Raw genomic sequence first — 12,951 nt, 5'->3', positions numbered from 1 at the left:
ACTGCATGGACAAACGTTTCTTGGGTTGGTTTGGTGCTCAGATGGCATCATAGAAAAAAAAATAAAAAAATCTGCATTCAAAAGTTTTGACATTATGCTTCATGAAGATGTGTTTATTCTACTACTTGTGATTGAGTTCTGTTGAAAATGATATTTGAACTAGTTATCAACCTGTAAACCAATGTTCAGCTCTGCCACACACAGACACAGGGCCTGCATGCTTACCTTTGCTTTACTTACTTGTTAACTCACAATCCTACACATATCACATCGAAAACAACATCACACACGGAATTGAACACCATTTGATGACTCCACACGTTTCACAAAGCCAATTGCGTTCACATAAACTCATTTTAGAACTTGGCTTTCAATAGAGACGCAGCCAGAAAGCAGGCGTTAAAGTGCTCCTTTGTTCCAGACCACACGGTCAAGACTGAGGCCGGCCATCTTGTTTCTCTGGTAACCACCGTTTTGAATGTAGTTTCTTGTGATCTGACATTTTGGTTTGTAGTTCCACCACATGGCTCACTAGCTCTCCACCGCTCACACGCATATTCACACACCAAGCCGTATATAGGTAGTTAGAATCTGTTTTATTTGTTTTCATGGTAAATAAATGTAATTTTTGGAATCATATTTGCCGTCTTATTAATGTGCACAAAGACGAACGAAATCTCAAACTCTTCGGTGTCAAGAACTCCCAAATTCTTCAGGCTTTACTATTAATTTTGGTAATTGTTATTAATTTTAGCTATCAAATCAAATTCCAAATTAATGGTTTAGTATATCTTATGAGACTGATTGGGTATCATTCCCATGTGGTGCCCCGACTTTATCTGATGCATATAAGATTCCATTTTTAATAAATAAGCAATAACTATCTTTGCTAAATATTCATCATTATCGATCGGCAAACTGGCCAAAGCCCGACATTATTGGTGACCCATCAGGGAAGAAATCCCTACAGGCACGTCCCTAATAAACCGTGTTTACCTGGTTGGACACGAGTGGCCTGGAGAAAATACCGCAGTGCCCTCGCATAGTTGTGCTGGTTCTCCAGAGCATGGCCGACGTTGTTCCACAACTTGGCGTTGTTCTTGTTCACCTGGAGTGACAAACTGTTCAGTTAGTGGATGAGCTGGACAGCCGATATTCCGATGACACCCTGCTGTTCCACCTCACCTTTAGGGCAGACGTAAACAGAGTATATTCGGACTCCCAGTCCCAGTTTCTGTTGAAGGTTTTCACTGCATGTGTCGTGAGCAGCACCCCGATCATCAGCCAGGAAATCTTCTTCAATTGTCTGTCGAGAAAGGTGCCACACTTGATTTCGTGATCACATTTCATTTGAGAACCGGCTCACGTCGGCTGTAGCATTAAAGTGCAGTGCTCTTCGGTATCATTAGTGCTTTTGTGAGGAAACCAGAAACCACACCGGACAGGCAAGGCGCACGTTCGAATCGAATAATCGTGCTTACAAACAGCTGTTTTGGGCAGACAAAGCGCTGGAGGTGTTGGTCATGGTTAGACATGCATAACTCTGCGAGGAAGCACTGAGAGCTAAAAACAGGATACATGTTCAGTGCACATTGTTTCAGGAAGAGACTCACCCTTTATGCGAGACAATCTTGAATCCATGTGCAATAAGGACACAGAAGCCCATGCTGGGCACATAGAGAACTCTTTCTGCTACAACAAAACCCACGGGGAAGAAGAGGTTGGAAGCCGGAATGAAAGGCAGAACGATCAAAGACAGGGCCTGAAAGACAAAGGAAGCATTTCTAGTCAGTATACCCGCTTACAAAGTTATACTCAAGAAATAAAAGTATTCATGTTTATAAAAGTCTTCCCGAGACAAAGAGTTGGGATCTGATAAAAGGGACAGGCACACGGTCACGAGGTGAGCTTGTGCGTCACACAGTGGCTTGTGTCAATTCTACGCTCAGACATTTGAGAGCCGACAGATCAGTTTAACATTCGGGAAGCTCCGATACCAGTATTGGGTCCAACACTGCACCGAGTACTTGTACAGGCAGGTAAGCAAGAGAGCACGGGCGAAGTCAGTGGGTTTTGGAGATTCTTTAATATTAATGACAATGACAAAAGTAAAACAGATTATGTTCGGCCAAAACAACAAGAGGAGGTGAACGATAGTTCGTACGACACCAGCAACGTAATCATTTAAGACATTTGGACCTGCAGAGGTAGCCCGACGTCGTTCAATAGTTTAACTGCTCGGCAACGAACTCTCAGCCCTGCTCCATGCGGAAGTTTCAGTGCTCACACACCAGCTACGCTAAACAAGATTAGATTGTAAACTGTGCGGAGGTGGTTTGCGGCAATGGATAGCCTATATAGTGTAAATTAGGCTCCTATTGCTGCTCTGTATTGGCAAGTAGCTAATGGTTGCTCATCGTACTTGTACTCATCTTTTAAAAAAAGTGGTATCACCGCATCACTCACAAATATCCTGTGCTGGGAATTAGATTACAGAGAGATACCCAACAAATCCAACTGCTTCATAAAATAAATAGGATATGAAACTCTAATTGGTTTAGCATATATTTCACACTAAACACGCTTCATAAAATGTTAAAAAATAAATAAATACAAAAAAAAAATAATCATTGAAATATGGGCTTGAGGTCTTTGGAAATCATATTTTAATACTGATTTCACAATTGCGCAATACTCGCACCAAAAATGAGATTCATTTCTAATGTGCCGTCTTTATTCAGGTGGGAAAAGCTGTACAGCAGACCGCGGTCAGCCAAAACTATTTAACTGTGTCTCATGCTCCCCGTGGGACAGCTGGTAATGGATTTAAATGGGTTGATGTGGTATTGCATTGTTATGCAACGTATCCCACAATGCCTTGCGCAAACCGGAGTAAACTCGTCAGATTTTCATGTATTGTGCTTTGATTTGTGCTTTCCTTTCTGAAGCATGGGGCTTTAGAGTAGCGCTGTGACGAAGCTGACTGACCTTTCAGTAATGAGATCCATGAACCTGTTGCACAACGGATGCCAACTTGTTTCTGTGTCCAACCAGGAACAATCCGCCATTCATCCCTTCAGAGCCGCATCAAAAGTTTTGTTTTAGCCGCGCTCCTACGCGTGCCAAACAGCTAATATTGTTTGTGTTTGTTTACATAAAAACATGATTAAAAGAATACAAAGTTCTTAAATCTTCATGTCGTGCGTTAATGTAAACTTGTGCCCCGAAATTCAAAACAGAACGCGAAGGGAAGAAATAGAAATATCCATCTGGTCTATTTTAGCAACCGGTCCAAAAGCAAATTTACTGTTTCAGCGGTGAATATTTGCTTGTTAGACAAGTGGCCACAGCAATTCCACATGAGGAACCACTTTAGCAAATGGTTTTTATCAAACCAGTTCCACGGATAGTAATGTCTGGCCTCTCGTTGTTAAGTTGTTTACATCCAGCGAAAGTTACTCAACCAAATCTGAGGAGATATAATTATGTCACCAAGAAAGCAAAAAAAAACAACAACCCCAAATATAAAAGTAATGGGGAGGGTAATCCCCAGCTGAAGGAGATTGGAATCCTCTTGGGAGTTTTCACAAAGTAGAAAAGGATTAAAGATTTGTTTCGAAGCAGAAAGAAGCACTAAAATGACAAACCAAAAAGTAATCTTATAAGAGTGTTCTCCAAAGTGAAAAGAGTTGGTTATGAATCACACTTGATATTCCCCTAACACCATTTCACAGCTCACCATTTAATGTCTGAACTGGACAACCCGTGTTAGATACCTTCTACAGCTTTCGGTTTTCAGAATCACAATCACTTTATTAATCCCTGGAGGAAATACCTTGTCAAAGCTCCACGTAGAATGAAACAGATAGTTTAAGTAAAGTTAAATAAATATTGTTAATTTAACTGCCCATATATACAAATGAAGGAGCTCCTGTGGCGCTCTGTTGTGCACTTTGGTGGAATGAGACTGGGACACCCCGTTCTTTAGGACCCTGGTGGGCGCCACCTGCTTTACTTGCAGAGTCTCCTCCTGCTGTCCTCCTCTGTGATGGTTAGAGGGGGCGCAGTCTTTCACTGGAAGGTGAGGGGCTAGCTATGAGGAGGGGGAGGAGGTGCTCGAGGGCAGAGTGGTCTTCTCAGGCAGGGCGGTGAAACGGGCCAGTGTCAAATCTATTGTACAACAGAGTGAGATAATCCGTCCGCCCCTCTGTTGTTAGTCTGTCCATTACCAGTGGTAAGGTTCTCTTGTGGACTCCGGTACTCTGGAGATCTCAGGGATGAGTTAGATTGGTAATAAGAATCCAGATCCAGGAGCAGTTGTCGGGTGCAAGATGTTAAACTGAAGATACTCTGTACGAGCCGGGTGGGTATGAGCTAGAAAACAACTGGAAATAGTGTTACACTCGTAATTATTCTACAGCTAGAGTGGCTGCTTGTTAGCAAGCACATCATAACATTAATTTCCCACATCTAACGGTACCTTTAGAAATCATGTTTAGATTTGTTGATCCCTGTCCGATACCCTGTACTCCACAATTAATGGGTCCAAACCAGACAGAGCCTAACCTGCTTCATGAGAAAGTGGAAGTTGAATGACATCATAAATGTGTACAAGCATTCTTCAAGTAATCAAGAGGAACTGAATGTCGCTGTTTGAATAGTGCAAAACCAAACAAGTACTACAATTTCAACATAAAACCCATTTTAGTGAAACCTTTAGTGAAATACAGTGAAATGTGCATAAAAAACGTCCCCTACTGCTGTTGCATTATGGGTGTTTTTACAAACTCACTCTGACAGCATGTCTTTGAGGCTAATGCCAGTTTGCCATCTCTCATGGCAGCATCACTGATATCTCAGCTCGGGTCTCAGTTTTGTGTTATAATAATAATAATATTCTGTGGCTATAAAGTCGATGGCATCTAAGCAGATTTTTCCAGTTTGCGGAGTCGTTTCCTGGGCCGGGTTGGAGCCTCTTGTGGGCTGGTTTTAGCCCAGGGGCCTTATATTTGACACCCATGGCTTAAGTCATTATTAACTATATCTTTAAAGGCTTAAGATCTCTGTTAACCTGCCATCACGCCCTAAGTGCAGACCATAACCGTGTGCCTTGAATTGATTCAGTTACTTCAGTAGTGCACACATGCCACAGTTTGAGCTCCCTCTAGTGGTGTGTGGGGGCAAGTCTTAAATATATATTTAAAAAAAAAAAGTGTTTGAGAATATATAAAATCAAAAATGTACAATACTTTGAATGAAAGAAATATAAAATCTATTAAATTAATATTTAAAATAAGTAAATAAGTTCTAAGTCCATAGCTAAAAGAGTTAGCCTCCGCTACAGTATCTTCAGGTCGGCCATAATAGTGCTGCTTGGAGAGCGCCATATTTTCTCAAGTCTCTCGTCAAAAATGTGAACGTTTTTTGGAGATCTGGGCCACACTCAAAATTTCTTTTAAATAAAATGTAAGAGTGGTTTGTAAGTAATTGAACCAAGCATCCTCACCATGATAACAGTTCTGGCAGAGCTGTGTCTGTAGCGCAGGCTGTGGAACGCGAGCAGGCCCAGAAATGTGTAGAAGAGCAGCGTGGCCAGGTTCCTGGGGTCCACAAGTGACTCCACCAGAGGGATGGTGCCCATGGTCCAGTCGCAGCAGAGCTCGGAGGGATTCAGCAGGAGCCAGGCGTTCACGGGGAGCAGGTAGTTGAAGGTCAGCTGCCTGGTGGGAGTGGGGCTGACTGCTGCGGGATTATCAAATCTACGACAGAGCAAAGACAGGGACGCATGAAACAATCTGAATACTGAACATTGTGATATTCAAAACAGAGCAACATCTGTATATAATGACTTTTATGTTCAGCTCTGGTAAACAGCAAATTTGGACATAGCCCGTCTCCAAATGAAGAGGGAGATTTTGAGTTTTTATTTGATGGCGCACTAAATATAGTTCTTTTTAATTAGAGGGAAACAAAGGTACTGCTGTCCCTGGCATGTAGGCTACATTTCTAATTCCTATCAATTCAATCATGAAGTTGATCACGGCTGATAACTTCTCCACGACCCTGACTCGTTTCAAACAAGCTAATCTATTGAGAAACAAAAATCACAGCACAGCTTCTGTTCCAGTTTCAACAGCCGAGGCTTACAAACACTGTGACCAAATCCTTGCAGGGCATTGCGCCTCATAGACAAATTGTTTTGGACTGGTGGTGAGGTGAAAGAGCCTCTTTTTGTGCTGTGGCTGGTTTCGAGCAGGAAGCGGAACAGGAAATTAAAGGTGACTTCAGATGAGCAGCTCCCTCAACCTTTTTGTCTTGTCCAGGGGTCGTCAACCTTCAACACTCACAGAGCCATTTGGACCCGTTTCCCACCGAACAGAAACACCGGGAGCCGCAAAACCCGTTTGACATTAGAACGAAGATGAAACCGCATATATCGATTTCAACCTCTATGCTACGTGGAAATACTGGGGAGTGGCGGCTCGAAAACAAAAAGAATAAACAAAACCAGCACTGGTCTCCCCGCACGGCAGGCAAGTAATTTGCTAATCCGACGCAGGAGCAAATGATGAAAATGCCAATATTTTTTGCAAAATCAAACAATTACTACAGAAAATGACTACAATCTCAACATGAAGCCAATTTTAATGAAACAACGCAGTGCAAAATACAGCGAAATGTCCACAAAGCTTCTCCTGTTGCAGTTGCGTTGTGCATGTTTTTGCAAACTCACCCTGGCTTTGAGGCTAATGCTAGTTTGCTATCTTTCATGGCAGCATCACTGATATCTCGGCTCGGGTCCCAGTGTTGTGTCCGCTACTCTCATTAATGCGTAAAAAAAAAAAGAAAGAAAAAATAATAAACATGTTTTCTTTTAAATTTTTACAATTTTGCTTTATGGTTTGGCCGGATTGGAGCCTCTTGCGTGCCGGTTTTGACCCACGGGTCTTATCTTTGTCGCCCCTGTTCTAGACTACCGTTTTATATGGGGCGACAGGAAGCGCCGAGCTGTGCACTGTGCCAAGTGTGTGTGTCTTTAGTGAGACGACTGCATCCGTTTGAGCAAATACAAGTTAATGAAGTTTAACATTTGAATGAATAAATGAGTGTTCTGCAACGTGTGTGAATGAATGTATGAGCCGTTTGTCCAGCAATAACAGGAACAAAGCTACTTATCTAGCATTTGGTTTTCCATCTGGGGACTGAGAACTCCCATCTGGAATGAAAAAGCTGTAACTTGCATAACCATTGTTCAATCTCAAAAATGGAAAAGTACGTCTGAAAATGGAGAGACTCTGTTACGGTTTGATGACAACTGCATATTTCTACCGTGACATGACACCCTTTGTTCTCTAGTGTCAAAATGTGACCAACATTTACCAAAGATAACTTTTCGCTGAGTTTCGACAGCATGAGACCTTCTATGCTAACCTTTCCGGGCCTGGAACAAACACAGGGGAATCATGTCACGAAGTGAGAAGAACGTGCAGCTCCTTTTCCGGGTTATCACCTTTAACCAATGTGTAACCCTACAGTCCTAGACATTCTGGGCTGTTATGTATTATAAGATTATCTGACCGGCCTTGAAGAGATTTGATGTGCTATGCCCGATTTAGGCCTCAGCAGTTAACATCTGCAGTCGATAAATCGAACACATGATGAGGCGTTCTTTCGTCTGTAGAACAACCTGTGGTTTCTAGCCACATAAAGACGATGATTCATAAGCTTGTACAACATCGCGAGAGACGATTGATTAATTCCTACACGTAGCCGTTGGTGCTATCTGGAGTGTCATTCTGTTTCATCTGTGTTCATTCACAGTTATGGTGTCAAGTGATATAATGTAAATCCCAACGCTGCATCAAAGCAACATGTAACTACAGCATACAGGGCTACAAGAACCATATAGAGCTATCGAAACAATACCTGCTGCAGGTGACTTCTCCAGTGCTTTACCCGTTGTCTACAATGTTTATTAAATCACACAGTTAATGATATATAGGTTAGAGTTAGAAGTAGAACTCATAGAACTGGCAGAATTTAAGATTTTTAAAAGGAAGAAACTCAAATGGAAGACGTAATTATACATTAACCACAAAAAACGGTGACCGTTTTTAATTATTCATTCAAAGAAATCTCTGAAGATGTACCTCCCACAAATATTTATGAAAAGGTCACAGACCTGCAAAACATTGAACATAATTTTAAAGGCAATTCAAAACCAACAATTTCCTAGTATATATGGATTCACCGGAGGCAGGGATGCACTGATACCGAGAGATTATTGTGTATTGGGTCTGGTACTGCAAGGGGTACTAGTACTAGAGTGTAAAAACTCCCAATACAACCCGGCGGGTAAAAGTGTACCCTTTCGAAAATGTGACTTTCAAGAGATGCCCTCTTTTGGCATGATGCAGGGTTCAGTGCTGAACAATGACAACAGTTAGTCCAGTCACTGGCTGATTGGACCGGGCAGGATTCATTTTATCATCTATGACACACAGCTTATTGAAGAGTCTCCTTCAATGCTGTTTTTAGCCTCGACAAAAGAAGCCGACTGTTCACGCCAAACAGCTCCATCATTTATTTGTTGGTGCAAAACACATATTTTCAAAAGGCCTGTGGTCTTGCAATTAAAACGGTATGTGGGCTGTATAGTTGTACTTTGTTAGAACCTTATAAAACCCCTGTTCAGAAGGCCCTGGACCAGGGCTTGATCCCTCGAGTTTGATGAATGCTCTTTTTTAAAAGCTCCTTATGTAGACACTTGTGCGTGTGCTGGCAGTAGAGTCCCGGTAGTGTTTAGGCGCAGTTTACATTTTCAAGTGAAAACGGAAAACTTTCATTGTGTTTTGGGGGTCCTCCAACTCTGTCTCGGTGTAGATGCAACTTTTTAATGACGCTACTGTGCATGTGCACCACGGCCGTAGTAAATAGTTCTTCAGCACATGCACCAGCAGTTGGACAATAACATTTCCTCCAGAGTGTCCTGACTTCCAGACCATAATCTCCTGGGACTTGGTAGTTTTAGAGTTGAACTTGCTGTTGTTAATGTTTCTGGTGTATTGTTCTGTGCCTGCATGTGTTTGTGGTTTCATTATGAAAACAAATAACAGCACCCACTAGTGGCCCGACATGCCAACTACATCGTTTCCAGAATTTCTACCATTTCTGTGTCAACGCAAAACTTTTCCAGAACATAAGTGTTGCGTTTTCACTTGGAACTTAAACAAGGTTTCAAGTAAAAATGTTAATTCAACTGAAAGTAACTTTTACAACCATGAGCCAGTCAAAAAGTAAAATTTTGCTTTGATTTTCTTTTTTCAGGAGAAAAAGATAAAAACCTTCATTTTTTTCAAATCAGACTGATCTTACAGATTTAAAAGGAGCAGTCTAGGTTTGCATATGCAGAAGCTCCTCTATGTTCAGACCTTAATAAATGTCGGACTGGCCTCTTTTTCGTCATAAAAGTTAATGAAAAAGATTCTAATTTTGTATTTAAGTGAATGAAAAACATCATTTTAGCTCACAAGCACCAAAGACCAAACCACAGATCCACAATAGACGTTAACAAAGTCAACAATGAGACATAGTTTGGCTGCTTGAGTGAATGTTATGCATTTAGTTCAGTGAGACACGCAGATGCTTCTCAATGTTTACATTTCCTTCTATATAATCCGACATAGGATACCCTTTGAGTCAGTTTGTATTGTGGTTATTACACAAAGTCCCTCATAGTATTCGTAATCCCAACTATACTGAGAGGCAGATAAAATCTCACTGTGGTGCCTTTTTATTGAAAATGCCCTCAGAGTGCCAGGCTGACAAAGTGCACTTTGTTTTTCAAACAAATGAGGGGAAAAACCCTCCAATGTAAAGGCCTATTTGTTTTTTCTATTCTTCAGAAATCAATGGAATTCACAGAGAAGACTCATATTGGCCACAAATGCAGAGATGCATCTTAAGGCAACTAAAGAAAAGTGTGAATAAGAAATATTGTTTATTGCAATGGAAATAAAGTCAAATTGAGCAGGAATGAAACACTAGTGGACATGCTGGAGGTCAGCAGGAGCATTAGCAACCATCTACTGGTCCAAAGCAAATATGAATGGACATTTTACAATATTAGCTCAAATTGTCCATATGGAGGTGTAGACCATTGCAAACTCTTGGGAGACGATAACTGTTGAGTCATGCTAATCCTGCAGTTACATCCAACATATTTTGTCTTCCCCCACGTTCCTAACTCGTGATTAATCTCTCCTTCCAAGTAGGAGCCTCCATCCTGGACGTGAATCTTAGCCTCTCCGGCGTGGTATGTAGTCCAAACGTCAGTGGAAGCTGCGCGCCGCAGGCGGGGTGATAATCAAAATACGCAACGTTGTTATGGCTCGAACAGAGAAATTCGCTCAGACAATCTGGAGACAGCTTTAGGATTACGACTGGAGGATTAGGCCGTCTGGGCTAATTGTCAGGAATTTTATCTTCGCTCAAATGCCATTAGGTTGAATCCCGTGCAAACAATTCCGGAGTTTTGACTGAATAAATACTTAATCCAGTGGAACTATTGACATTTGGTCTTGCGTTGGTACTGAGTGGTCACTGGGGTCATCTGCACGCCAACACTGCACGCGTTCATCAGTCCAGACTTGGGAGCATTTGGAGCAGAAAGGACAGACAGATTGGAGGAGGAAAGAAAAACACTCTTGGATAACACTCCTCTACATTAGTGTGAAATTAGGGTAGAAAATCTTGGCAACGGTGAGGGCAACAAAAACATGTTTTGGGAATTCACAGCAACACTGAGCTTTGATTTAAGGCGAATGAAAACATTTGGCCGAGACCTTGCAGGCAGGGTGCGAATTGCCCGGCCACCCGCAGATCGGACATGAAAACATTAAGCATAATTGGAATATCCAAGTAAAGCAGAGCTGCTCACATTCAATTACCTTATTTTGTCGTGTCAGGTAGAGAGTTTTAGTTAAAAGTCAGACATCATTTCAAGAGACATTCTTGTTATTGGCTTTTGGAATCTATAGCGAATTCATCACAAGTGATGTTTCTTATTTAGAGGCCTTTGACCTGTTTACACAACAAAGTGAAACCCCATATTTTGTTTGTGTTTTGTTTTAGAAAAGTATCGCGTTTACACGGCAACATTTTGGAAATGATGTTCCTTTACGGGGCCTAAATCACGAGTGTATAGCTACAGCCTGCGACTCTCTCTGCACTTTCATGTTATCACACCCGATCAAGTCGGAGCCGTCTTTTTGCACTTATCAGCTTAGTTTCCACCCAAACATTCAGTGTATTGCAATATGCAATATTAATTTTATGGGTCTTTTGAAAATGACAACGTGTGTCTCGATGAAACAACATTCCTAACATTTTAACAGTTCATCCAAAATATACTGGAGAAACTCTTTTAGCTAGAGGGAGAATAACAACAACAAAACCCCTCGAGGCTGTTGCTGTTGTTGGCTGGTGACTCTGTCATGCAGACGAGCATAAAACTACGTCTGCTCACTTATAATGTTTCCACATTATTGCAGAGAGCCAAAACCCAGTTTGACCATAATGAATCCTAGATCTGATTGCATGTTTCCCAGTAAACAATCCTGCTTTTGCCGACATATTTAGTCTAAAAGAACTTGTGCTCTACTTGAAGGAATTCAGTATTTTTCACATATCAACCTTTGAGGTAGTAGAGCGGGTTGCCTTTTTTGAACCAGGCCCTTCCTTGAGATTGTGTCCTGCTGTTTCAGTGAAGCATTCCTGAGGTATATGAGTGTTGTTGTTTTTTTTGGTATTTTCTTTTTTTAAAATTTTGTATCTAAGTGAGAAAATATGATGGGAATAATCCTATGTTCACGCCACGAAACTGAGCAATGCATATATACTCATCAGCTGTTGCACTGTGTTAATTGATGAGTGAAGTAAATCACACTAAAAAAAAAAAAAGGAATCAGATGGCGCTGCGAGGTTGGCAGCTTGTTGCAGCAGCTCCTGCTCAACTTTGCTTCATTTTTTTTTGAATCTCTTAATCATATTTACCATTATGTTTATATTCTTTTTATTACCAACTACTGGCTGCTGAACAATGAAAATGTGCCCATTGTGGGAAAAATCTAAAGATTATCAATTGATCAATAGAACATATCATGACACCTGTAAGTGGGTGGATTATATTGAGCAACAAGTGAACATGTTTTCCTTAAGTTTGATGCTTTGGGATGAACAAACAGATTTCAGCTATTTTTTGGCACGGACTACATTGTGAAGGCGAGACAAATGCGTCAGACGGTCGGCAAAATACCATTCCAATAGGTACACAGTCAGGACTGACCAGACTGAGGAAAATTCTGGAGAAAACGGCACTGAAATAAAAAATCATGAAGGCCACTGAGCTCCTTCTGACCGGTGGGGAGATTTATTGGAAAGTTGCAGGGGCTGTGTGAGACCATTTGTTCTGTCAACTCGACAGTGTAATTTGTCAAATGCCTCGCGATCACAGACCGACCCTTATCATACATAAGAGGCATTTCTTTCACCTTTTTAAAATATCTACATTCCAAGCACATTTCTCAGACAAAGGACATAAACATTACAGCATTATATATATATAAAAAAAAAGCTAATGGTAATTGAAAAAAATTAAAAAAAAATTAAAAATGCTGCTTAAAATGTTGGAATATTATTTCAAATGATGGATATACTCTGTAACAAAGGACAGTAGAGACAAGACAGAATACATGTGTGTCAAGGAGGAGGAGGCAGCTGGTAGGATGAAGATCCAAGAAGTAAGACAGTTAAGGTGTCTGAGGTCAACCACGTAGAGATAAGAGGTGAAGATGACAATGCAGACAGGATGGAGACGAGTGTCCGGGCTGATGTTTAAGTGAAAGGGATGGCTTACAAGACAGGAGCGAGACCTACTATGATGTTTGACTT

The 12,951-nt window shown here is 41.3% G+C and overlaps 1 protein-coding gene across 1 annotated transcript in view; it reads right to left on the bottom strand.

Moving 5' to 3' along the window:
- The window catches only part of tmtc3 (transmembrane O-mannosyltransferase targeting cadherins 3), a 50,246-nt gene that overhangs the window by 16,488 nt on the left and 20,807 nt on the right, over positions 1-12,951 (bottom strand). The window contains exons 7-10 of the mRNA XM_080476194.1: positions 5,507-5,759; positions 1,614-1,762; positions 1,186-1,306; positions 997-1,108 (exon numbers count right to left, since the gene is read on the bottom strand). Coding sequence (XP_080332320.1) covers positions 997-1,108; positions 1,186-1,306; positions 1,614-1,762; positions 5,507-5,759 — 635 coding nt within the window. The remainder of the gene's footprint in view (positions 1-996; positions 1,109-1,185; positions 1,307-1,613; positions 1,763-5,506; positions 5,760-12,951) is intronic.

Source organism: Lipophrys pholis (genome assembly GCF_963383615.2).
Source record: "Lipophrys pholis genome assembly, chromosome: 11".
NCBI classification, from domain to species: Eukaryota; Metazoa; Chordata; class Actinopteri; order Blenniiformes; family Blenniidae; genus Lipophrys; species Lipophrys pholis.
Note: the sequence above shows the minus strand (reverse complement) of the source record. Positions and strands in the feature narration are given on the sequence as shown.